At 38.4% G+C, this 23,573-nt stretch overlaps 1 protein-coding gene across 1 annotated transcript in view; it reads left to right on the top strand.

The window, feature by feature from the left end:
- DEUP1 (deuterosome assembly protein 1) overlaps window positions 1-23,573 on the top strand; it is a 70,368-nt gene that overhangs the window by 16,516 nt on the left and 30,279 nt on the right. Inside the window, exons 4-9 of the mRNA XM_064449920.1 lie at window positions 82-509; window positions 1,236-1,300; window positions 9,373-9,544; window positions 10,901-10,996; window positions 19,542-19,676; window positions 22,623-22,736. Coding sequence (XP_064305990.1) covers window positions 82-509; window positions 1,236-1,300; window positions 9,373-9,544; window positions 10,901-10,996; window positions 19,542-19,676; window positions 22,623-22,736 — 1,010 coding nt within the window. The remainder of the gene's footprint in view (window positions 1-81; window positions 510-1,235; window positions 1,301-9,372; window positions 9,545-10,900; window positions 10,997-19,541; window positions 19,677-22,622; window positions 22,737-23,573) is intronic.

The raw sequence follows: 23,573 nt of genomic DNA, 5'->3' as shown, positions 1-23,573 counted from the left end.
TGCCCCCGTCTCCTCAGGTGCCAGACACAGCCAAGGCTGCCCCGGTGCCTGTGTCACCTCAGGTGCCGGTCTCCTCTGGAGTTAAGGGCGGTGGTCCTGCGGCGGCGTCGCCTCTGGTGCCCGGTCCCTGTGGAGCCGGTGCCCCTGCGGCGGCGTCGCCTCTGGTGCCCGATCCCTGTGGGGCCGGTGCGCCTGTGGCGGCGTCGTCTCGGGTGCCCGGTCCCTGTGGGGCCGGTGTCCCTGTGGCGGCGTCGTCTCGGGTGCCCGGTCCCTGTGGAGCCGGTGCGCCTGTGGCGGCGTCGCCTCTGGTGCCCGCTCCCTGTGGGGCCGGTGTCCCTGTGGCGGCGTCGCCTCTGGTGCCCGGTCCCTGTGGGGCCGGTGTCCCTGTGGCGGTGTCACCTCGGGCGCCCGGTCTCTGTGGGGCCGGTGTCCCTGTGGGGCCGGTGTCCCTGTGGCGGTGTCACCTCGGGCGCCCGGTCTCTGTGGAGCCAAGGCAGCGCTGCCATGCGGTGGTGTCTGCACATCTGTATGTACCGGTACCCACGCCCTGGAGAGCTCCACTGCTCACCCCCACGAGGAATTAGAGCTGTTCCATGCCACCCGGTCACCCATAATGCGGCTGGTTCCTGTTCTTGCAGCCAGGCTTATCCCACATCCTTGTGTCCTGCTGGACCCCACAGAACCGGACTGGTCCCAGCAACGGTCTTGTTCTGATCTACTGCTGAGATACTTGAGGGTTGTGTGTCTAGTGCCACATTTGCTAAGCAAGGGAGCTAATTGTCAATGGGAGTCTAAAACTTTGTTTGAAAGCAATTACAGGCTGGGTACAGGTTAATTAATTAGGGTGCATGAAGTGTATGAGAAATGGTTGATGAATGGAGCAATGGATCTATGACAAATTTAGGTTTATGTGTTTTAGAGTGTTTTGGCAAATCATTGACATCACACAACAGGGAATGATCCAAAACAAACTGGTCCTCCTGGATATCCAGGGCTATCCTCAAGCTAGCATCTCCTCTAGAGATCTCAGTGCTGCACCAAGTGCTGAGCTTGCTCCAGACATTTTTGTCTTGCCCGTTCCAGCCTGTAATTAGAGCTACATTCCCCTGCCCGTTTGCAATGGGAGAACTACAGAAATTGAAAGGAAAGCATAGAACTATCCACTACACACTACTTGGCTGTGTAAATGCACACATTTAAGAACCTGAATTATTTGATTTTTGCTGGTTCAACAGGTTAAAACAGCAATCAGTAATATGGAGCAGAACTTAGAAGTGTTTCAGGAACAAGCTGTCACTAAGTAAGTAATGACTTATTGTCTGGGAGTTGAATATATAATAGAATTTAATTATGTGGGTTTATTAAAAAATGAAACAAAATATTAATGATTTTAGAAGCAAATGTGATTCTGAATTTCTTTTGCTGCTTTCTATGCAATGTGAAGAGGTTACTGATAATTAAGACAACACATTGCTTTAGGTAATACTGTTTCTGTTAGTTATTTAAATTTTTAAAATCTTCATACCTGAAGAAAAGGAGGAAAAATGAAACCGATGTGGGTTTTTATTAAAATGTTAAGAAATGTTATTTTAAACTGTTTTAAAAAATAGCTGAAGTTGCTAGGCTACAGCAGTATAAACTTACATATCACAGCTCTTAAAACATTCAAAAATCTTAAAAACAAGGCTATTAATTGCTAAAGCCTTAGTCTTATTTTGCACAGGTAATAACCACAATTGTTCTTACCAAGAATTAAGTGCACTTTTCATCATAACACAATTATCTTTTTTTGATATAATCCAAGTTTAGCTCTTCTAGTGTTAACCTGAAAAAATATTAGTACAGCATAAAATCTTTCTAAAGAAGTGTAAACATGGGTGAGATTTTATGTAGGACCTCATCCCATCCAGCCTGTTCAAGGAACACAGTGATATAAAAAGTACCTCCCTGTACTGAGCAAAAAAGGATATTTATCTATCATAATTTGTAAATAAACGTTACCTATTTTTCATGTAAACCAGTTTATCATTATTATAGAAGCAGTTCAAGGTAATATGATGCATTTTAAGGGTAAAAGTATTTCTTAAAATAACAGCAACACACATTTTCTGGCCCAATAAAGTTTTAATAGGATTTGAAAGTGTGCTCTGTTGTACTGAAGAATTATGTGTGCACTTCTCATGATAGAAAAAAATTGCTGCATTCAAGTATGAGTATCTGAACAAAGTGGCCCTTATTTTGGCCTTGAGGGGCATTCTTTTTGTTAATGATATGACTGGTAAATACGGTCATATAAAAACTTGAATTTAAAAAAAATAAAAATATTGCTATTCTTTGGGCAGTTTTTTAACAAAACAGAAGCTTATTTCAAGAGTTGAGATCCTGCCTGGCCTTTGTTGTAACAGCATAGGTGAAATTTTAGGCCATTGCAGATGAATCTAGAGAGTGATTTTGTCCCATCATAAACCAGGTATTCTAGGTAGCTATTATTTCCATTAACTATAGAAAGAACCTGGAAGAGTAGTTTAGAATACACATCCAATGACAGGAGATATTTGTTTCAGCCTGTGCTGACAGTGTTCCAGAAATAATGCAGATAGCTTTAAAATTTGGGAAGATGGCTGAATAACGGTGGTAGAAATCACAACTGTTACATCCCAGCTGCAAGAACGCATAAATCGCAAATTGTCTATCCACAGATGTGTATGGCTGAAAATTGTTAAATAAATTAGTTGTAGTTCATATAATGGAACTTCGGGGTAGAAGATTCTAATGGACTATTTATCACAACCAGTTTATATATTCCCTATTCTAAAGCAAGTCTTAAGGAAAGAAAATGAATTAATATAAGCTCTAGAAGCTGGGTTAAGGATCAAAAACTAATAAATGTACTACGTAAGATGGAAATCTTTGTTAAGATTGTTCTGTATAGGTTTTGTTTGTGTGTGAATAGATGTGGTCATACATATTTTCCTATTTGTCAGCAAACCTGGGAAGAAGGCACGAAGTGGAGACTGACAGTATGAACCAAACATTTCTTAAAATGTCAGTTTCTAAATGACAACTTTATTCTAAAGTGTATGGACAATAATATTCTTTCTATATCTATTAGAAAACAATCAGAAAAATACAGATCTGTGCAGAACTCCAAAGCAAAAGGTAGATAAATAGAGCTAGAAAGGTTTAACTAGTGCAAAAACCATTTGTGATAAAGGCCTGGGGTTGGTAAAACTTACTATCTGGATTTTGGGCTATCTAAATTTGGAAACATTTAGCTTTTTCATGAAGATAAATAATTATTAATGACAGCAGAATATGAATCATCTCTATTTTCACCAATACGGAAATAGAATAAAAGAAGACTAAGAGCTTGCCTACATCAATCAAAAAATAAGATACCTTTAAGTGTTTTGAGCTCTTTTAAAGTAAATGCAACCCAAAAAATAACTGCTGCTTGCTTAAAAGTACAAGTCATTACTTCCATGTATGACGAATCCATTTGATGTATGCATTCAGCAAAGTGGGAATGCTGACTACATACGGGTAAAAAACCACATGTGTACTTGTTTTATGGGGAAACTTGTTCTTTGTGTGTTTACCTGGTGGCATATTAAATAGAAGATACCAGAGTTTTCTGCATTACACATCGGATGATCAAAATAAATTCTCATGACTGTGATACCGTATGATCGGCCATATTCTGAGGGGGATAGTTAGCACACTTTTCAAAACACTGAAAGGACTAAAACAATGGTTACAGCAGCTAGTAGTACCTCTGTGCTAGTAGGTGGGGATAACTGCCAGACACATCTTTGTGCAGATCTGTTTGTAACGCCACAGCCATGATGCAAAGCAGTTCCGGTAGCAGAACAGCAGCAGTAATCTATAGCTTCAGGTACAGCATTCCTTTTTCAGCTGCAGGTGTACCTAGAGGATCTGGGTAAGGAAGTGGACAGAAAAGGTGCAGATAGACTGAGAAGCTGTTTCAGAAGGGATTTTTCTTTCAGCTGCTCCCTTTTATATACTGGTGGCTCTAGGTTCAAGAAACATGCAAAAACTATCCAGAGAAAATTTTCTAGCAACAGATGCAGAACTTGCCTTGTGCGGGATGATTGGAAAAGGATAGGTGAAACTTAAGAGAGAAGGACGTCAGCCATGGAGGGTCTGAAAGGGTAACCTGATGATCCAGGCTAGAGGTTGCATTTGCACTTCCATAACAATATTTAGATGATCATGTGACACCCAATAAAGAAAGTACTCATTTCTGAAGGCTAAAATCAGATAGCTGAGTCATTGCTGGTGGTTCACCGAAGTGTTGCCACCTGCCAATACATGAGGCTGGAAGGGCACAGGTCCTTATAGCACTATCAGAGGAAAGGCAGTCCTGATGCAGTATTGCTTCATCTTCTGTTTTTAAAATCCCATTTTATATTCCACACAGAGGGAATCAAAGTTTGCTGCATCACTAGTGCTATTTTGAGATGAGTTTCAGGCACTTGGGGAGGGGGCATTTTTGTTTTGTGATACGTACGTCACAGGGTACTACTTGCTTGCACTTTGGTTATGATGATGATTCTATGACTCAAATTTTAAAATGGTCCAGTCAGCAACCAAGCACCACGCAGCCACTCGCTCACTCCTCCCTGGTGGGATGGGGGAGAGAATCAGAAGAGTAAAAGTGAGGCAGCTCATGGTTTGAGATAAAGACAGTTTAAGAGGTAAAGCAAAAGCTGCACGCAGAAGCAAAGCAAAACAAGGAATTCATTCACTCCTTCCCATGGGCAGGCAGGTGCTCAGTCATCTCCAGCAAAGCAGGGCTCCATCATGCATAATGGTTACTTGGGAAGACAAATGCCATTACTCTAAACGTCCCCGCCTTCCTTCTTCCCCCAGCTTTATATACTGAGCATGACGTTATATGGTATGGAATATCCCGTTGGTCAGTTGGGGTCAGCTGTCCCGGCTGTGTCCCCTCCCAGCTCCTTGTGCACCCAGCAGAGCACAGGGAGCTGAAAAAGTCCTTGACCAGTGTAAGCGCTACTTAGCAACAACTAAAACATCTCCACATTATCAACACTGTTTCCAGCAAAAAATCCAAAACAGAGCCCCATACTAGCTACTACAAAGAAATTTAACTCTATCCCAGCTGAAACCAGGACAAATGGCATTGCTAAGAGCTTTAATATTAAAAAGGCATTAAGATTTATGTGTGTATTTAAAAAGCCTTTCCAAGCTTCACACTGATAAAGTCTCAAAGATTTGTGAATATTAAAAAAAATTAAACAATTTTACTTTAAAAAATCATGTTGCATTTTAATGATGATATAGTAAATCTAACAGATTTGCTCCAATTTCGTGTAATAATTATCAAAACAAGGCATATGCACCATTTAAGCACCAAAAAAAGATATTTAATAAACACATATCCATGTTAAGGAACTCTTCTTTTGGGGGGGACCAGCACGTGACCCAGAGCACAGCTACAGATAGGGGACCACAGGATGTCTGCATGGGCACGGGGAGGGCAGGCATTTGGAGAGGTGGCTGAAGAGCGCGGATGTGAAAGGCTACCAGAAAAGAAAGGCAGCATTTTCATGCTAGCATTCACACAAGGTGGTGGTATCAACTACCAGAAGTAAAAGCATCTGCTTACATTAAGGCTTGGTTTGCACAGTCATTTACATAAGAGGAGCATGTTAGTCATCTTACTGTTCTTCAGTGGTGTGCTGGCAACATGCTCAGCAGTTGAAGGTTCTCTGGCAATAGGGATATTACCTCTGAGTGCATGGCTCAACTTGTGTTTGGTTGAGTTCCTAATCGCTTGGCATGTTCTTGGTTGCAGCGTCCCCCAAAAACATATGCCAGATTGTAATGTTTGTGACCCAAAATGGCATTGGGTGCTAATATTTGGTATTTAAATCCTCTCCAAACCTTCCTAGGATGGAGCGGTTACAGGCATACTGCTGTGCTTTTTAGCATTAACCCTTTGGTAGGCTGCTGCTACATTATTCAGATGCTGCATCGTCTTTTGTCTCTGTGTGACTGTCTCTACAGCAATTATTTTATAAAATAATATCTGTGCTCATTTTAAGGAACTAGCTATGTTCATTTTAAAAAAACCATAATGCCATTGAGATATTAGAATGACTGCAAACTGATTAGCTATCACAAAAGCACTTTATGTGCACACAGAGGTGTGTGCCATCAGTAGCCAAGACAATACATAGCTTTTAAATTTTCATAAATTAAAGAACCAATTAAATTATAACCAGTGGCTATCACTTTTACTTTTGGGGAAAATGTCAGTGAGATAAATAGTATTATTAAAAGGAAAATAGAACATGTCATAACCCAAAACAACGTCACAACATTCTTAGATTAAGTGCAGAAACTTGTTTATGAGAAGGCTAAATTAATTGTCATGAAAAGAGGTTACAATACTTTTTTGCATCAGTTTAGATATCCAGAGGGATAGTTAACAAATTTATGGAAGAATACAATTGCTGGTTTGTCAACAGGAAATTCAATATAGGCTTATAATCAAAAACAAAAAAAAGAAAGAGACTTGAAAATTATGCAACAGTATGAGGAAATGGAAATTAAATGCAGATTAAACTTTAGTGGTACAATGAATAGTCACTATGACAGATGAAAAAAGCAAAGAGAAAGCAGGTATACCACTAACAGTCTACTAACAGTATAACTGGTTGAGGTAAGGGAGAGAAAGTTGACAGTGGAGAAAAAACATTCGTTTTATTTGTACCTTCATTTAGATATGGCAGTAATTATATATGCTGATCTCTAAATCATTGCAGAGGGAAAAAAGCAGAAATTTTCACAATGATTATACCATTGAAAAGAATATTTAAAGGCATTAAATGTGAATTTTTTTTTCATGGCCAAGATAAGGTTGCAGCAACTAAAGATGCCACATTTCAATACATTTGAATATGTGATAAAGATAAGATAAAAGTGTATCTTCTAAAGAAAGTAATAAAGCTGTTTATTAGTGTAATTTATAAATAGAATCTCTTATTTAGAAAAAAATGTAAGGCAATTAAAACTAGAATGGGAAACAGGTATAAAATGGTATATACAGAAAGAAGGTATAAAAGTAGCTCTAAAACCAAGTGGAAAAGATGTAGAAAAGCTTACCAATATTTAACTCATATGAGAACAGGATATGCAGATAACATGCCACTAAAAAATTGTGTGGAAAGTAAATGTTTGCAAAAGTGAAATGAAAGAGCTGCTACCCCTCAAAAGATTAAAACTTCAACACATTATTCCACTGCCTAAAAACAGTCAGTGAAAGGTTTTCCTTCACTCCAGTGAGATACGTGCCCCTTTTGGTACTTTGTATAAAAATATCTACATCCAACATTTAATGAGCTCTGAATGTACTAAAATTGCTTAGAAGTTGTGGTATTTTTAAATAAAAAATGAAGCTAACAAAAATAATTTTATTTCAATACATGACATGAAGCAAGCATTACAGGGGTTAGTCTGCTAAAATTTTTGTCAAAAATACTGTCTTATTCTGATTTTGTATCTCAAGTAAACTGACATCAAATTGTGGGTTTTTAATGATTGACAAATGACTAATTTTTTTTTTTGGTGATGTGTAATTAATCATAGTGATAGAAAACAGTCTGGTTTTTTTCCATATGACTCAATGAAAATTAAGTTTTATAGAAAATGTATCGGCTCATATACATAGTTGAGCAATTTGTTCAATAGCTAACTTGTCTTCATAACAGTCCAAAAGCAGCTCTGAGTGTTAATGGAATACAATTTCCCTTCTGTATTTTATGGGGAGGAATTAGACAGCAGTGTACATGGTCTCCTTTATCTTTTTCCCAAACCCTGGAATTCTATGTGAAGTGGATAAGAGGCAGTAAGTCAGGAACATTTCAATAAAAGTTTTATTTAATTATGATATACATTTTTTTCTAACTGGGATGTTTCACTGGAAGTTGAAAAGATGCATGGGTTCTAGAAAGATTCTGACTTTTAAATAAATAAGTGCAAATCTGAAATGCCAGCTGTAAATTTACAGATTGAGAGAAGCCATCAGTTCATGAAACAATTGAGGTTAACTGGGCAATAAACTCTCCAAAATGCTTCAGGAAAAAATCTCATATACTCTAGAAGGACTGTATAATTTTGATGTGTAAAGTCATTTCTACAAATAAAAACTTTTAGTGTGTAGAAAGAATTATGCAATTTCTTGCATTAAAAAGTATCCACAGCCAAATTTTCTGTAATATATATCTTATTTAAATTTTTTCTTATATTCATCATCAAATACAAAGTTGGAATGGGTATGGAATAAATAAATCTCTGTATTTCAGTTCAGATAACTTTGAAGTTATCTTGAAGTTATCCAAGTTAAGATACTTTGTATATATCTGCTAAATGGTGTACATCAGGTGACTTAAACATTGCTTGAAACTCTTCACAGTTTCATTGTTTTAAATTAATATACTGATCCTATATAAGGGGCTGTATAAGAGGGCAACTAAGAGGGCAGCTTTGCTTTCAGCTTCTGATGGCCCTCCTAATATATTATAAATTAACCATATATCATTATTTTGTTACTTAGGACACATCTTATTCCTAAAGCAACAGTGTAAAATATTATCTGTTACTGACAATGAAGTTGCAATGTAAGGGATGTATTCCAAATTTAACCCCAGAAGTTTGGGGAAAAGATCTATGTTGCAGGTATTGTACAAATCTCTATAAAACCCAGCACACGGTCCCCCAAAGACAAGTCCTTTTTCAAAATGCACTCACTTCTGCGCTTCCTAGTAGAATTAAAGCTTACTATTATTATACAAGTCACCTTGTTATTTAAGTCCATTTTCTGCAAAGAGAATGGGAAAACAGAGTGTAAAAGTTGAACTAGCAATAAAGAATTGTGGTTAGATTTCAAGCCAGCTGTTTAATAACTTCCTCCAACAAAGTCTGCTTCCATCATTGTGTGCCCTTAGTGGGAAGTCCTGTGCCCATAAGCAACTTAATATTCATCTTCTCCTACTCTTATCCATTGAGGTTTGGGCCGGGATACTTTCAACTCAGCTTATGCTCATTTGGCAGTTCAGCCCTGAAAGAGCGGGAGAATATCAAACAGCATTTAAGTTAGGCAAAATTCCAGAATATGTAAATAGTTTTTACTTCAGGCAAACTTAAGAGAGGTGAAGTGAGACCATTTACATTTGAAGGCATCGTTTAGCTTTCCCATTTCTTTCTTTCTGATATTGAAAAGTGGTTATTTCCATCAGAATTAAAATAAAATCTCAGCAATGTGAATAAAAACTTTTCTCCTTTATTTGAAAAAAATAAATCTCTTTTTTTATATATTATTAGAGCTTCTCCATGTGAAGCTGAACTTCAGGAATTAGTGCATCAAATTGACATCATGGTAAACAGCAAAAAAGTGGAATGGGAAAGGAAGATGAAAGCTTTAGAAGCAAAGATGGATTTCCAGGATAAAGAATTAGCAAGTGCCCAAAGCAAACTGGATCGAAAAGGTCAAGAGGTATTTAAGAATATCACATTCTATAAAGAAAGTATTTATTCTGGGAGTTAGTTAATAGTATGCTCTAAATGGAGACCTGTTTGTTCTACCATGTAAAAATACCAAACACCCTTTAAAGGTCACTAATCATGCTTAGTGTTTTGTTTTAAAGTGTGCTTCTGTTCTGAAAAGTGATTGTAAAAATGTCATTGAAAGTCTCATATTTCTTCTATTTCCCTAAAGTCTAAATTAAATATTCTCAGTTTACCTGTAAAAAGATAATTTGATGTTTTTTCTAAATGCCAACACTTCTAGTTTCATTAGAAATTTTAAATGGAAATGTACAGTTCAAAAAGCTTCACAAAATTATGTCTTTGTAATTCCTGTTTATACCTGATTTTTGTCATTTGCATGATATACTGTCATTGTATGGTAATTTTATTATTAATAGTGAAGTTTCAAATTGTATTACCACTTAGACAGTTTTATCGAACTGAAAGCCCCAGTGTACCTGATATTGTCCATACTTCACAGTCTTGTCTGCTGAATATTCATTCAGAAGCATCAGTAATTCCTTGCACAGCACTCAGTTCCAGTTCAAGACGTGAAGTTAGGTGTTTACGCACGGGCATCCTTCTGTGAGCTAGATGCCTAAACTGCCAGTGGGAGTTCTGAAAATTTGAATTTTGAAAGTATCTCTCCCTAACGAGCAATTAGGAACTTGCCCTTAGTCATTGCAGTTCGAGGAGCCAAGAGAAAAATTCAGCTAGCCAACCCTTAAAGCATCAATTTATTTGCCTGTACAGAGATGTTTTCTGAAATATTTTACCATATTCCACCTAGCTTCTAGCTGCCCCTCCAGAAAAACACAGGTGTCATGTATGCTTTTTGGCATATTCCTCAGATCTCTATGAAACTCTCAGATAATTCAAGATATCTCAAATGGCACTGTACTTAGGGAGCTGAAATGAGTCTATAGTGTCTCCCAATATTTTTACATAAGTAGTTGAAAGTCATTTATATGATTATATAAGCCATTCAAGCAAAATTGTCACAAGAGGGCACAGCAGTTCATTGGTATAGTTGGGTCAGAAGTGCTTTCATTAAATGGTCTTTCATGACAGTTATACAGTATTATCATTAGATCATAACATAATCATACAATGAGTTTTTTTACTATAAAATCCCTAACTTGATGTTGATACGGTCTGGGTTTGTGGTATCCAGTTTTATTATTAAGTTACTGAATGAATATATATTTTTAATATCTATCTTTTAAGCAACAGCTTCTTTCAAAGTTTCAAATGACTATTCCAAAAATGATGTGTTTTGGAACACTTCAGAAAAGGTAAATCTGAATGTTTATTCTAACTGTAGGTGGGACTACTTCGACAGAAGCTGGAAGATTTACAGAAAACTAAATGTGAAATGGCTCAGAATTATGAAACTCAGCTTCAAGCACTAAAATCTCAGGTAAGAAAAATGTCAGTTTCATTATTTTATGATTGCAGTATAAAGAGCTTATACATGCCTAATGGTTTAGATGTACCTTTATGGATTTGGGAAAGATTAATTTTGTCATACAAATGATGATGACTACAACTTTCTACCAGGCTCCATTATCATTTCTGTACTGACATGTCCAAACTCTTTGGATGGATTTTGATGTGATTGTGGCATCTGTTATGAAGACAGATACTCGATTTCCTGACTTTGGGCTAATAACCTAAAACATTGGTGAATGATGAAAACAGATAATTAGATTCATACTAAAAAGATTCTGATGCACATTAGGAATTTTTAAGACTGAAACTGTTCTTGTCATGTCTTTGCTATAATGCTTTCTGGTATTAGTTTGCCTGATTTACAGGGATTATTAAAGTGATCTGATAGCTTTCCATAGGGGAACATAGTATCAAAACTAGAATGACATGGATTATTGGCACTGGGAATTTGTTTTGGCTTTATTTATTTTGGTGTGCGCTTGCAGTACAGAAAGCCAGTTGTATCCTGGGCTGCATAGAAAGGCAAATGGCCACCAGGTCAAGGGAGTTAATTGTCCCCTTCTATTCCACTCACATGAGAACCCACCTGGAGTACTACACCCAGCTCTGGGGTCCCGCCACAAGAAAAACATAGACCTGTTAGAGCAGGTCCAGAGGAGGGCCACAAAAATGATCTGAGGCTGGAGCACCTCTCCTATGAAGAATGGCTGAGATAGCTGGGGTTGTTCAGCTGGAAGAAGAGAAGGCTCCGGGGAGACCTTACTGTGGCCTTTCAGTACTTAAAGGGGGCTTACAAGAAAGGTAGAGAGAGACTTTTATCAGGGCCTGTAGTGACAACAGAACGGGCAATGGTTTTAAACTGAAAGAGGTTAGATTTAGATTGTACCTGAGAAAGAATTTTTTTTCAATGAGGGTGGTGAGGCACTGGAACAGGTTGCCCAGAAAAGCTGGGGATGCCCCATCCTTGGAAGTGTTCAAGGACAGGTTGGATGAGGCTTTGAGTAACCTGGAGTAGTGGAAGGTGCCCCTGCCCATGGCAGGGGGGTTGAACTACATGATCTTTCAAGACCCCTTCCAACCAAAACCATTCTATGGTTCTATGATTCTCGTTGACTGTGTTTGCTCTGTGCCTATTTTTTTTTTTCATCATTATTTTCCACTTCAGTCATGAATCTAAATTCTCAGTGAACTTCTCTGTTCTGTTTTTCAGCTTTTAACAAGTTAATATATGCAATTCTACATTGTTTTTCGTGGTATTATACTGTTTCCTTTACTCAATTCTTCTAACAGAGATTTAGGATTCCATTCCATTTCCAATTACTTTCTCAGAAGTAATTAAAAAGTTCCAGTCATCACACTTATCGTAGAATCATCTTGGATTGCATAACTTGGATATCATTATTTTCCTTTAGAGATTATAACACCACCAAAATCCATCAAACCAATAAATGTATAACTTTGTTACATTGGTTTTAATTTTATTTTTTCTTTTATGTATGGAAATTTGGCAAATAGTTTATGAGTAAGGAAAGAATGTTTTGGTGTTATGTAATTAACATTTTTAATCATTTGGGAAAGTAGCTAGAAACAGAAGCTGTTTGAACAGTTTAAAAGCTGTTTATAATTTACACAAATTACAGAAAAAGAAGCAATATCTTAGCGTGATTATTGAGAAGATAAACATCATACAATGAAAAATGGTGTGATTGTTTTTTATGTCTAAGTTGTAAGGTACCTTTAGCAATGCATAATTATCCCCAAAAATATAGCAGATCTCTGTTTTTTCATCCTTTTTCACATTTCCTGCAATATTTTTCACTTCTTAATTTTTTTATCCCATGCTAAAAATTACTGGGTTTATGTTACATCTTGTTGCTAAGAACTTCACTGAAATTGAGCTTTCTGAAATTGAAACTCCAGGTCATAATAGATTTTGATTGTGAGGTTGTTAATTACCCTACAAGTCCTTTTCATGATGAGGTGGGTTGACCCTGGCTAGACAGCAGGTGCCCACCAAAGCCACTCTATCACTCCCCTCCTCAGCTGGAGAGAGGAGATGAAATATAATGAAAGGCTGGCACGTGGGTCAAAATAAGAACAGGGAAAGATCACTCACCAATTACTGTCATGAGCAAAAACAGACTCACCTTGGGGAAATTAATTTATTGCCAATCAAATCATAGAATCATAGCATCATTAAGGTTGGAAAAGATCATTAAGATCATCAAGTCCAACCATCAACCCAACACCCCCAGGCCTCCTAAATCACATGCCGAAGTGCCACGTCTACATGTTTTTTGAACTCCACCACCTCTCTGGGCAGCCTGTTGCAATACCTGGCCACTCCTTCAGCAAATAAATTTTTTCATAATACCCAGTCTAAACCTTCCCTGATGCAACTTGAGGCCATTTCCTCTCATCCTATCGCCTGTTACTTGGGAGAAGAGACCCAACACCCACCTCATTACAACCTCCTCCAGATTAAACAACCCCATTTCCCTTAGCTGCTCCTCAGAAGACTTGTTCTCCAGACCCTTAACCAGCCTCGTTGCCCTTCTCTGGACACACTCCATCAACTTGATGACCTTCCTGTACTGAGAGTTACAAAACTGAACACAGTACTCAAGGTGCGGCCTCACCAGTGCCAAGTACAGGGGCACGATCACTGCCCTGCTCCTGCTGGCCACACTATTGCTGATACAAGCCAGGATGCTGTTGGCCTTCTTGGCCACCTGGGCACACTGCTGGCTCATGTTCAGCCAGCTGTCAACCAACACCCCAGATCCTTCTCCGCCGGGCACCTTTCCAGCCACTCCTCCCCAAGCCTGTAGCGCTGCATGGGGTTGTTGTGACCCAAGTGCAGGACCTGGCACTTGGCATTGTTAAATCTCATACAGTTGGCCTTGGCCCATCGATCCAGCCTGTGCAGATCCCTCTGTAGAGCCTTCCTACCCTCCAGCAGATCGACACTCCCACCCAACGTGGTGTCATCTGCAAACTTACTGAGGGTGCACTCAATCCCCTCATCCAGATCATTGATAAAGATATTAAACAAGACTGGCCCCAACACTGAGCCCTGGCAAACCCCACTTGTGACCTGCTGCCAACTGGATTTAGCTCTGTTCACCACCACTCTCTGGGCTTGACCATCCAGCCAGTTTTTTACCCAGCAAAGAGCACACCCGTCCAAGCCATGAGCCACCAGCTTCTCTAGGAGGGTGCTGTGAGAGACAGTGTGAAAGGCTTTGCTAAAGTCCAGGCAGACAACATCCACAGCCTTTCCCTCATCCACTAGGTGGGTCACCCGGTCATAGAGATCAGGTTGGTCGGGCAGGACCTGCCTTTCATGAAGCCGTGCTGGCTGGGCCTGATCCCCTGGGTGTCCTGCACATGCTTGGTGAGCTCACTCAAGATGTATCACTCCATAACCTTCCCCGGTACCGAGGTCAAGCTGACAGACCTGTAGTTCCCTAGATCCTCCTTCTGGCCTTTCTTGTAGATGGGGGTCACATCAGCAAGCCTCCAGTCATCTGGGACCTCCCCTGTTAACCAGGACTGCTGGTAAATGATGGAGAGTGGCCTGTTGAGCTTGTCTGCCAGCTCCCTCAGTACTCTTGGGTGGATCCCATCCAGACCCATAGACTTGTGAGTGTCCACATGGAGCAGCAGGTCGTAAACTGCTTCCTCCTGGGTTATGGCGGTTTGTTCTGCTCTCCATCCCTGCCATCCAGCTCTAGGGGCTGAATACCCTGGGGATAACTGGTCTTACTGTTAAAGTCTGAGGCAAAGAAGGCATTTAGTACTTCAGCCTTTTCCTCATCCTCAGTGGCAATGTTCCCCCTCCCCCCTGCCCCCACCCAATAGAGGATGGAGATTCTCCTTAGCTCTCTTTCTGTTGTTAATGTTTTTGTAAAAACATTTTTGGTCTCTCCTAGAACAGTGGCCAGGTTGAGTTCTAGCTGGGCTTTTGAGTTTCTAATTTTCTCTTTGCATGACCAAATGAGATCCCTGTACTCTTCTTGCGTTGCCTGCCCCTTCTTCCAAAAGTGGTAAACTCTCCTTTTTTTCCTGTGTCCCAGCAAAAGCTCCCTGTTCAGCCAGGTCGACTGTCTTCCCCACATGGTGACAGCCTACTCCTGAGCCTGCAAGACGTCCTTCTTGAAGAATGCCCAGCCTTCCTGGACCCCTGAAATGAGAGCAGTGTAATGAGAAACAAACTAAATCTTAAAAGAACTTCCCCCACCCTTCCCTTCTTCCCAGGCTAACTTCACTCCCAATTTTGTCTACCTCTTCCCCTGCAGTGGCACAGGGGGACAAGGCATGGGTTCTGTGGTCAGTTTATCACACACTGTCTCTGCCACTCCTTCCTCCTCAGAGGGAGGACTCCTCACACTCTTCCCCTGCTCCAGCCTGGGGTCCCTCACACAGGAGACAGTCCTCCATGGACTTCTCCAGCGTGCATCCCTTCCAATGGGTGCAGTCCTTCAGCAACAGACTGCTCCAGTGTGGGTCCCCCATGGGGTCACAAGTCCTGCCAACAAACCTGCTCCAGCATGGGCTCCTCTGTCCACAGGTCCACAGGTTCTGCCAGGAACCTGCTCAGGCATGGGCTTCCAATGGGGTCACAGCTTCCTTCAGAGAACATCCACCTGCTCCTGCATGGGTTTCTCAATGGGCTGCAAGTGGATAGCTGCTCCACCGTTAACCTCCATGGGCTACAGGGGGACAGCCTGCTTCACCATGGTCTTCATCATAGACTGCAGGGGAATCTCTGCTCTGGTGCCTGGCGCACCTCCTCCCCCTTTTTCTTCACTGACTGTGGTGTCTGCAGAGTTGTTCCTCTCACATATTCTCACTCCTCTCTCTGGCTGCAAAAATGCACAGGTTTTTTTCCCCTTTTCAATATGTTATCCCAGAGGCGCTACCACCGTTGATGATGGGCTTGGCCTTGGCCAGCAGCGGGTCCATCTTGGAGCTGGCTGGCATTGGCTCTGTCGGACATGGGGGTAGGTTTTGGCAGCTTCTCACAGAAGCCACCCCTGTAGCCCCTCTGCTACCAAAACCTTGCCATTCAAAGCCAATACAATCTGATATTGGGTAAATGCAATCTGTTTTCTCTTTGTGTTTTATGTAAAAGAATCTGGCACTTCCTAACCTACAAGCTTCTCTCTGCAAACCAGGTTATACTTCTTGCCAAGATTCTCCTTTTTAGTTACTGCTCTGACTACCTAACTTTTCTTTGAGTTTCCTGATTGATTTTCTTTTGTCTAAATGCAAGAAGTTTGGATTTCTAACTCTTAAGAATATACATCCCTTTCCCAGTCTGTGCCTCCAAACATTCCCTTTTCTCTCAGTCATCCTATTTATTTTACCAAAGTTTCCAGCACTGATGCCATTTGCATTTTATTTTCCTATTCCCATTCCTCCCCTTTCACCAAGCCATGTTTCTTCATGCAATATCCTTCCAGGGCGCACTGACTGAAGGAGGAGACTGTTAAGTGCCTAAGTTAGGAGGCCTGCCTAGATTCTCTAGGTTGTAAACAGAAAGTTTACCTGTCAGAATAATTGCAAGCACCTATGCTAGAAGGCAGGGATATCCCTTTCTGCTCCTTTAGCTTTGACTACGTCTCCATATTGAGTTTCTTAAATTACAGTGCTGCAGTGTCTAAAGTAGTCCCCGATTCTTGGCTGCACAAACTTGTATCTAAAATAGAGAGCTTCCCTGACAATATTAATCTTTGCCTTATCTCCTTTGTCTCTTTTCTTTTGCTTCTTATCATCACTTAAAAGTTATACCTCCTTCTACACTGTATAATCTTAAGAGCTACAATTTAGTTCTGCACAAATGGTGTGTTACTATTTACCAGTAGTATCATATCTTTCCCTGCAGAGGTATTCTTAAAACCCCTCACAATTTTTGTTCCTTCTTAGTCTTGGTAGAAATAGACAGGATCAGTTTTTCTAGCTCTAAGAATGCTAGGCTATTCCGAACAAATTTCTCTCTGACATACTGCTTCTATGGTCTTCAGTGCTTTTTACCCTTGCTGTTGATAAAAGCAGCTTTTTAATGAGCAACATTCCCACTGAATTGATTGTATGCCTGTCAAATGCAGTAAACCCTGTATTTTTCTTGTATTAGGGAAATAATTCCTGATATGTAACCTGAAACTCTTGGGCCATGCTGCTGCACCCATTCAAATGTTCATTTTGTCATAATTAAAGAGCAAAAACTTTAGGGGTTCATCTTCATTACTTTCTTCCTTCATTTTTTTCTATATTAATGTTTAGTAGTTATTCTTATTTTGAAAATGACAGAAATCCCTTGGCAAAAGAACAAGAATCCATTCTTGCTCTAAGCACTTCAGCAAATAATTTCCTCACTTCGACACTTAAAAGCTAGACGTCTATGTCTGAGCTACCTCAGGCTCCCTTTAGAATCAATGGAGGGAAATGGACACCCCTAGAATATAATTCATGTCAGTGTATGACAAGAATTTAAGCTAGCTGAAATGACTCAGCATTTGGAGGCAGCTTTTTCTAGCGCAGAGTAGCTCAGGCTTGGATGTCTAGCTTTCAGAAATCTAAACTTAGATGAACCCTACCCCAGAACTCACTAAAATGCCTCATCTTTTTTTCTTAACTTGTGCAACATGCAAATAGAACAACTTGGCCCTTATTTTTAAAGCAAATATCTAGCATTAAATGGAAAGGTTCTTGGCTTTTAGTTACATAGACTATAATCTGTCTGAACTATCATACTTTCATTAAATAAATCTAATATTCAAACTAAGTTTTCTCATTTTTGGCCATTCTGTTCCTTTTTAGACTGATTTCCTGAATTGTTGGAATCTGTAATTCCTAGCTTTTTTAGCATGAACAGTCTATTACCTTTCTTTATCTGGATTTGTTCTTCCCAGGCAGTTCGCATGTACCATAATGTATTCAAGGAAAAAAAATCCTGTTATTTGAAAAAGGATATCTTTCTTCCAAAGACAATGAGTTCCATGTTGTTTGAGCCTGGATAATCTGACCCATTTTAAATATTTTATCTTAATTGTGTTCTCTGGCAAGGTCAATTTCAAATACAGGCAGGTTCTCTGCAAGACTTTTGATTTAGTTTTAAAGGTGATAGCTCAGGTCTGTAAGTCCATCTCACAGGATTTCTATTCAGAAATTCTAAGTTGGTCAAATCTATCCGTGGACCTCCCCATTTCATGAAACGTTCTAGTCTAGCACAATCTATCTTCTCGTCATCTTTTCAATTCTTTTTGCTGTTCCATGTTATGAGTTCCCAAAATCATCTCAGATGACTCTAGGAAATTTTCAGATTATTTTTTAAACTCCAGTTCCTGTTCTGAATCTTTTTTGGACTTTTTTGGACATCTTTATCTGCACAGACCTCGATCGCTTATTCCAGGTAGGTTCATTAGGATTCCATTCCATTTCCAGTTACTTTCTTGGAAGTAATTTCTTTTCCAGACAGTAGTTTGCTTGAGCATTTAATAAAAACATCAGATTTTATGGATTTTGTTTGATTAGGCACAGAACTTTACATTAGAGTCAGAATTTTTTCATGAAGCCATAATTATTACAGAGAATGTAAGCCATCATATATACCTGAATTTAGAGGAACACAACAAGACACATGATCAGTATTCATAGTTGTAAGGTTCTTTTCTAGTTAATAGTCTTCACAAAGTTCTCTCACTCTTCTTCCCTCAGGACCATATTTTTAGCATTACCTTTCCCAATATCCTTCGTTTTCCTTTTTTTTTTTCTTTTTCAAAACCTGATGCACATATCTCTACCAGACAATGACAGTTTGCTATATCAAACCTGTTAATGGCCACTACCCCCTTTGCTTGTGTAGTATAGCTAACTGGCCATTTTTCTGAAGAGGCTGGTACCTTCTGAAGAAGTGGGTACTTCTACTGGTACCTTCTCTTCTCTGCCTCTGACTCCTTTGCCTCTGACTCCTAAGCCCCACTTTCATGGTAAAATCAATAGGCACAACAGGATTAAGTGTCTAATTCTCGTAGATGCTCTTTGGTACTTAATGGTTCCAGAAGAATGCAATCATCACATACATCATATTTCAACAATTTTCATGGTGAAAAAAGAAACATGCAAATTTAAAATATGTTGATGATAATCCTTCATTCTGGCTAGTGAAGGACCCTTTAAAAATGTCAACACAAGATGGCAGTAAACAAGTATAGAACATTTCATATAAACTTTGTAGAGGAAATGACACTATGGGTACCAGAGCCATAAAGGATTTCAGCAGAATTGAGTAGCTGTCAAATGACCCCGTTTGAACAGTTCATTAACATTTATATGAGAGCTTAGTGTTGTTCATCTCTAAAAAATTAACTTTATTAATTGATTCTTTGTTACATTGATTAACTATTTAGAATGCTGAAGCTTCAGTTGGCTACTCTAGTTTAAGAAAACTTTGGCCACGTGGTCATCCTTGATAGATTCTGCATGTTCAACTCTGCTTTCATTTTTAGTTTTCAAAGTTGACACATAGTTATGAAAAGCTACAGTTACATCGGTTAAAACAAAAAAAGGTTGAAAGCAGAGAAAAGTGTGAGGAAAGCCTAGAGACACCATCTGAACTGAGCAATTTATACAAAAAACTGGAGGTAAGAATATTGTTATCATATTCTAATTTTAATATGGCTTTAGAACTAATTTGTGGTTTGCAGTTGTAAACTTTAATTTCCTGATAATTGTACAAAAACTACATCATTTTCTTGCTCTGGCAAGTTTATTATTCAGGTTTTGTTCTTTTATTAGTGTTTTTAGTAGTTTTATGAGTTAATGTAGATAATTTTCTTCATAAGTGTAACTATAAATAAATTTTACTTTTTTCTGATTGATCTATGTGTACTGGATAATATAATCTGTCGCGGCATGAGAACTTTTACATATGCAGGATACTGTCACATAATACCTACCGTTAATTCAAGCATTATAGACAACTTTGACCACGTAGCACTAGACAGAAAAAGGATTTAGCATTGGAAGACTGTTTATTATACACATACCTTGCCAGCACCCATGTGCCTAAGGCAATCCACAACTTTGACCTCAGTACCTAGTTTCCTTAGGTAGCACATAAGGATCAGACAATTAAAAATACTTTCCACAGAATCCAGCATACTGAGTGGGGGCTAGATATTAAGAGATGCTGACAACAGGATTCAGTCATATTCCCTATCCCTCTAGACACAGAATGGATTTTAGCTGATTTGTTCTTGGATACAGGAAGATAACTGATTTCTGGTCATAATGCCTGCCCTTGACTTCTCAGAGTTAGAAGTTACTTTATGATCAGTGGAATGATCAAATATTTATTGCGCCAACAGGAGAGTTAGCCAGCACAGAAAACCAGCATATAGAGTGTGTCTCCAAGTGGTGGCTTCTCCCCAGATATTCTTCTGGCTACATTCACTGGTGCAGAAACTGAGGTCCAGTCTCATTTCTTGTAACTGAGCAATGTAATCTCTACCTGTACCAATTTTTGCTTCTTCTCTTTTACTTAGCCAATAAATTTACCGGTATCCTGTGCAAAGTGAAACCACTTTGAAAGGAAGAATTTCAGAGCCTGTTAAAAAATAATATTTGTTTGTTAGGTAGAAAATTAACATGGGAAGATGCTGGTTCAGATTCTGGCTGGAGAGATTATTAAACTGAGTCTTCCACATATGGGGAGAATGTTCTAACCACTGGTCTGATGAAGCATAGGAGGATCCCAGGAAAAATTACAGTTTCTCTGGCCATCCTTTGTAAAGAGCATAATACAGTACTGTGTGCTTCGAGCGTTTACTAAACTGGGTCCTGTAGGGAAAATAAGCAGATGAATACCGGTTGAAAGTGTGAGCTAGCTGCCTAGTTGCTAAGTATTTTGGAGACTTGCAGTCTTACGATGTAGATTTATGTAGATTTATGATATAGATTATTTAGACACTCTGAGAACTTTACGGTCCAAAATTTAAGATCTAATAGATTTTAAGTACTTTCATACTTCAGCTGCAATTAAGAAGGGGTTCAGGATTTGTATTTTGGACTTGCCTATCTTCTATGTTACTCTATAAGATATAGGACTAACTTCTATGACCTTCATGTGACTGTTCCTACATAACAGGACACATCCTAGCTCTACATAACATTGCTGCCTCTTCCACATGGAAAAGTCCTTAACATCAGAAAACCTACTACAGTTTGGACTGCAGCATAGCTGCCAGTATCTGCTACTACAGGAATAATAAATGGGTTATACATCTATCATTGACTAAATATATCACTACTGTGAAACCGTCTGATCCAGCTAATTTAAGAATGACCTTATTCAAGATTAAAATGTGAAAATAATGTAACACAATGTTATCATTTGATTAATTATACAGTATGAAAAATGAGTGCTTGGAATATATGCAGCAAATTCTAGTATTCAGGAAATAATTACCGTGTTGAAAATCTACTAAGCTCAGCAGTGCTTTAGTAAGGCCTTGAACCTGCAGTCCTCGTTACGTAGCCTGAAACTCCATTTGTATCACATTTTGTAACATGGGAAGATATTTATCGGTTTAAAATGCCAAAGGAAATATTAAGAAAGCTATAAGAGAAGATTTGTATTAATCTATGTTGGAAAGCATTCAATTTTGTTTCAGTAGCAAATAAAATCTTATTTTTTAAACTTTGGGGAATATGCCGGTTTAGGATAATTATAAAAAATCATCTATCTTTTTTAGAACCAACTTTTCCATTGTGAAAAAGGAAGTTTTCACAACATGTTGTAAGTTTAATAGTTTTCACTGTGTAAACAGTATACTGTTATTTTGCTGATTCTTCAGACTAAAAGAGGAACAGCTCTAGTGACTGGAGTTCTACTTATTTTGTAGGGTACTGCCTTTAAAGTCTAGTTGTAAACATATAAGATCCAGTATGATTTAAGAGCAAATTAAAATACACTACAAATAGGAATATAAATGCAAATACAAAAACAGTATTAGATAAATCTTATATCATAGTTGTTTAAAAAGCTTTTGTTTAAACTAGGTGAACTCAGAACCAGAAGTAGCAATTTTTACGAGCGCAAGATGTAAAATTTATTCACAGTAGCTGCTGTCCCATTTATTAAAAACAAAAGAAAAAAGCAAGCACTCCAAACATTTGTCGGAATATTAAGGGTTTGATTCCCTGCTGATTACTCTACTTGACATCGATACAACTTCAAAGTCACAGGAAGTACCCTCCAATAAAATGGGTGCAGTATACTCATAACTCTAAGATCTATAGCAATGGAAGTTACTTAAAATATTTTATTGTTTTTATTCAATGATTATGTTTACTGCCCAATCTTTTCAGATTAACAGTCTTTAAGACTGGATTTTTTAATGGTGGGGATGGCTGGATGTCTGGTTTATGTCATTATTCTTTTTTTCCTCTTTTCAAAATTATGGAAATATTATGTATTAACTAAAAACCCAGATTTTCCTTAGAACTATAAAAATTACAAAGTTATTTAGATAAAAGAAAAAAGTTATTTTCCCTGTGTTTACTAGCTTTGTTTTACTGTCTTTCAGGAATTTAAGGCAAAATCAAGAGAATGGGATAAGAAGGGGACAATCTGCCAGAATTATCTCAATTATTTAGATGCTCAACAAAAATTACTGTCCGAGAAATATAATCTATTTCAGGTAAAATTCCTACCTTCCTGCTTTAGGAATAAAATGAGCTGTTAGCTTAGCTAGAGTTATTTTAACTTAGTTTAGAAAATCTGAACACCACTAAGCTTATAGTGAACCTGACAATACATGGATATATTTGTAGTGAATACATTGCTTTAGGTAGGGTAGACCCATCCTGAAAGATCTAATGATACATGTGGTTATTTTAATTTTATTTTTCTCATTAAAATGAGAAAATGAATAAGTATCATGATGAAAATTACAATATTTCTGATTTTAAAAACCTGCAAAAACAGTTCATGTTCCTTTTTTAAGTATATTGTGGAAATGCTTTTATCTTCTATGCAATTAATTGTGATGACAAGTTATTGAAAAGTATCTTACCAAGTAAGTAGTACATGCCATTGCTATATCGACTCAAATATAAAGTTCCCTCAAGTCCAAGACAGCCAAAATAATTTCTATATGCGACTCCAAAATCACACTTGGAGTTGTTTGTGGGATCACTTATCCCTTTTTTATCATACTTTTCAGCTTTCAAGTTACCATTCAGTCCTTCGTTGACTTTGTGATTCATTTTTACTTCCTGATGCACTTACTACTTTTTTATTTAGCCTATTGATCTAGAATATATTTTTTAATTCCTTCCAGTCCAGAACAAAATATTGATTTAATGATGTCTTGATGACTTATCCTATCTAAAAGAAGAGAATATAACTTACAAATTAACTGGGCCACAAGACGGATCAAAAATTAAATAAGGAGAAGCCAATTATGTAGCTGACTGGTAATCCGCTTTTCCACTGTTACTAAGCTCATTGGATCTTAATTTAGTGAAACACTGTC

The sequence above is a fragment of the Phalacrocorax carbo genome, chromosome 1 (genome assembly GCF_963921805.1).
Source record: "Phalacrocorax carbo chromosome 1, bPhaCar2.1, whole genome shotgun sequence".
In the NCBI taxonomy this organism is placed as follows: domain Eukaryota; kingdom Metazoa; phylum Chordata; class Aves; order Suliformes; family Phalacrocoracidae; genus Phalacrocorax; species Phalacrocorax carbo.
Note: the sequence above shows the minus strand (reverse complement) of the source record. Positions and strands in the feature narration are given on the sequence as shown.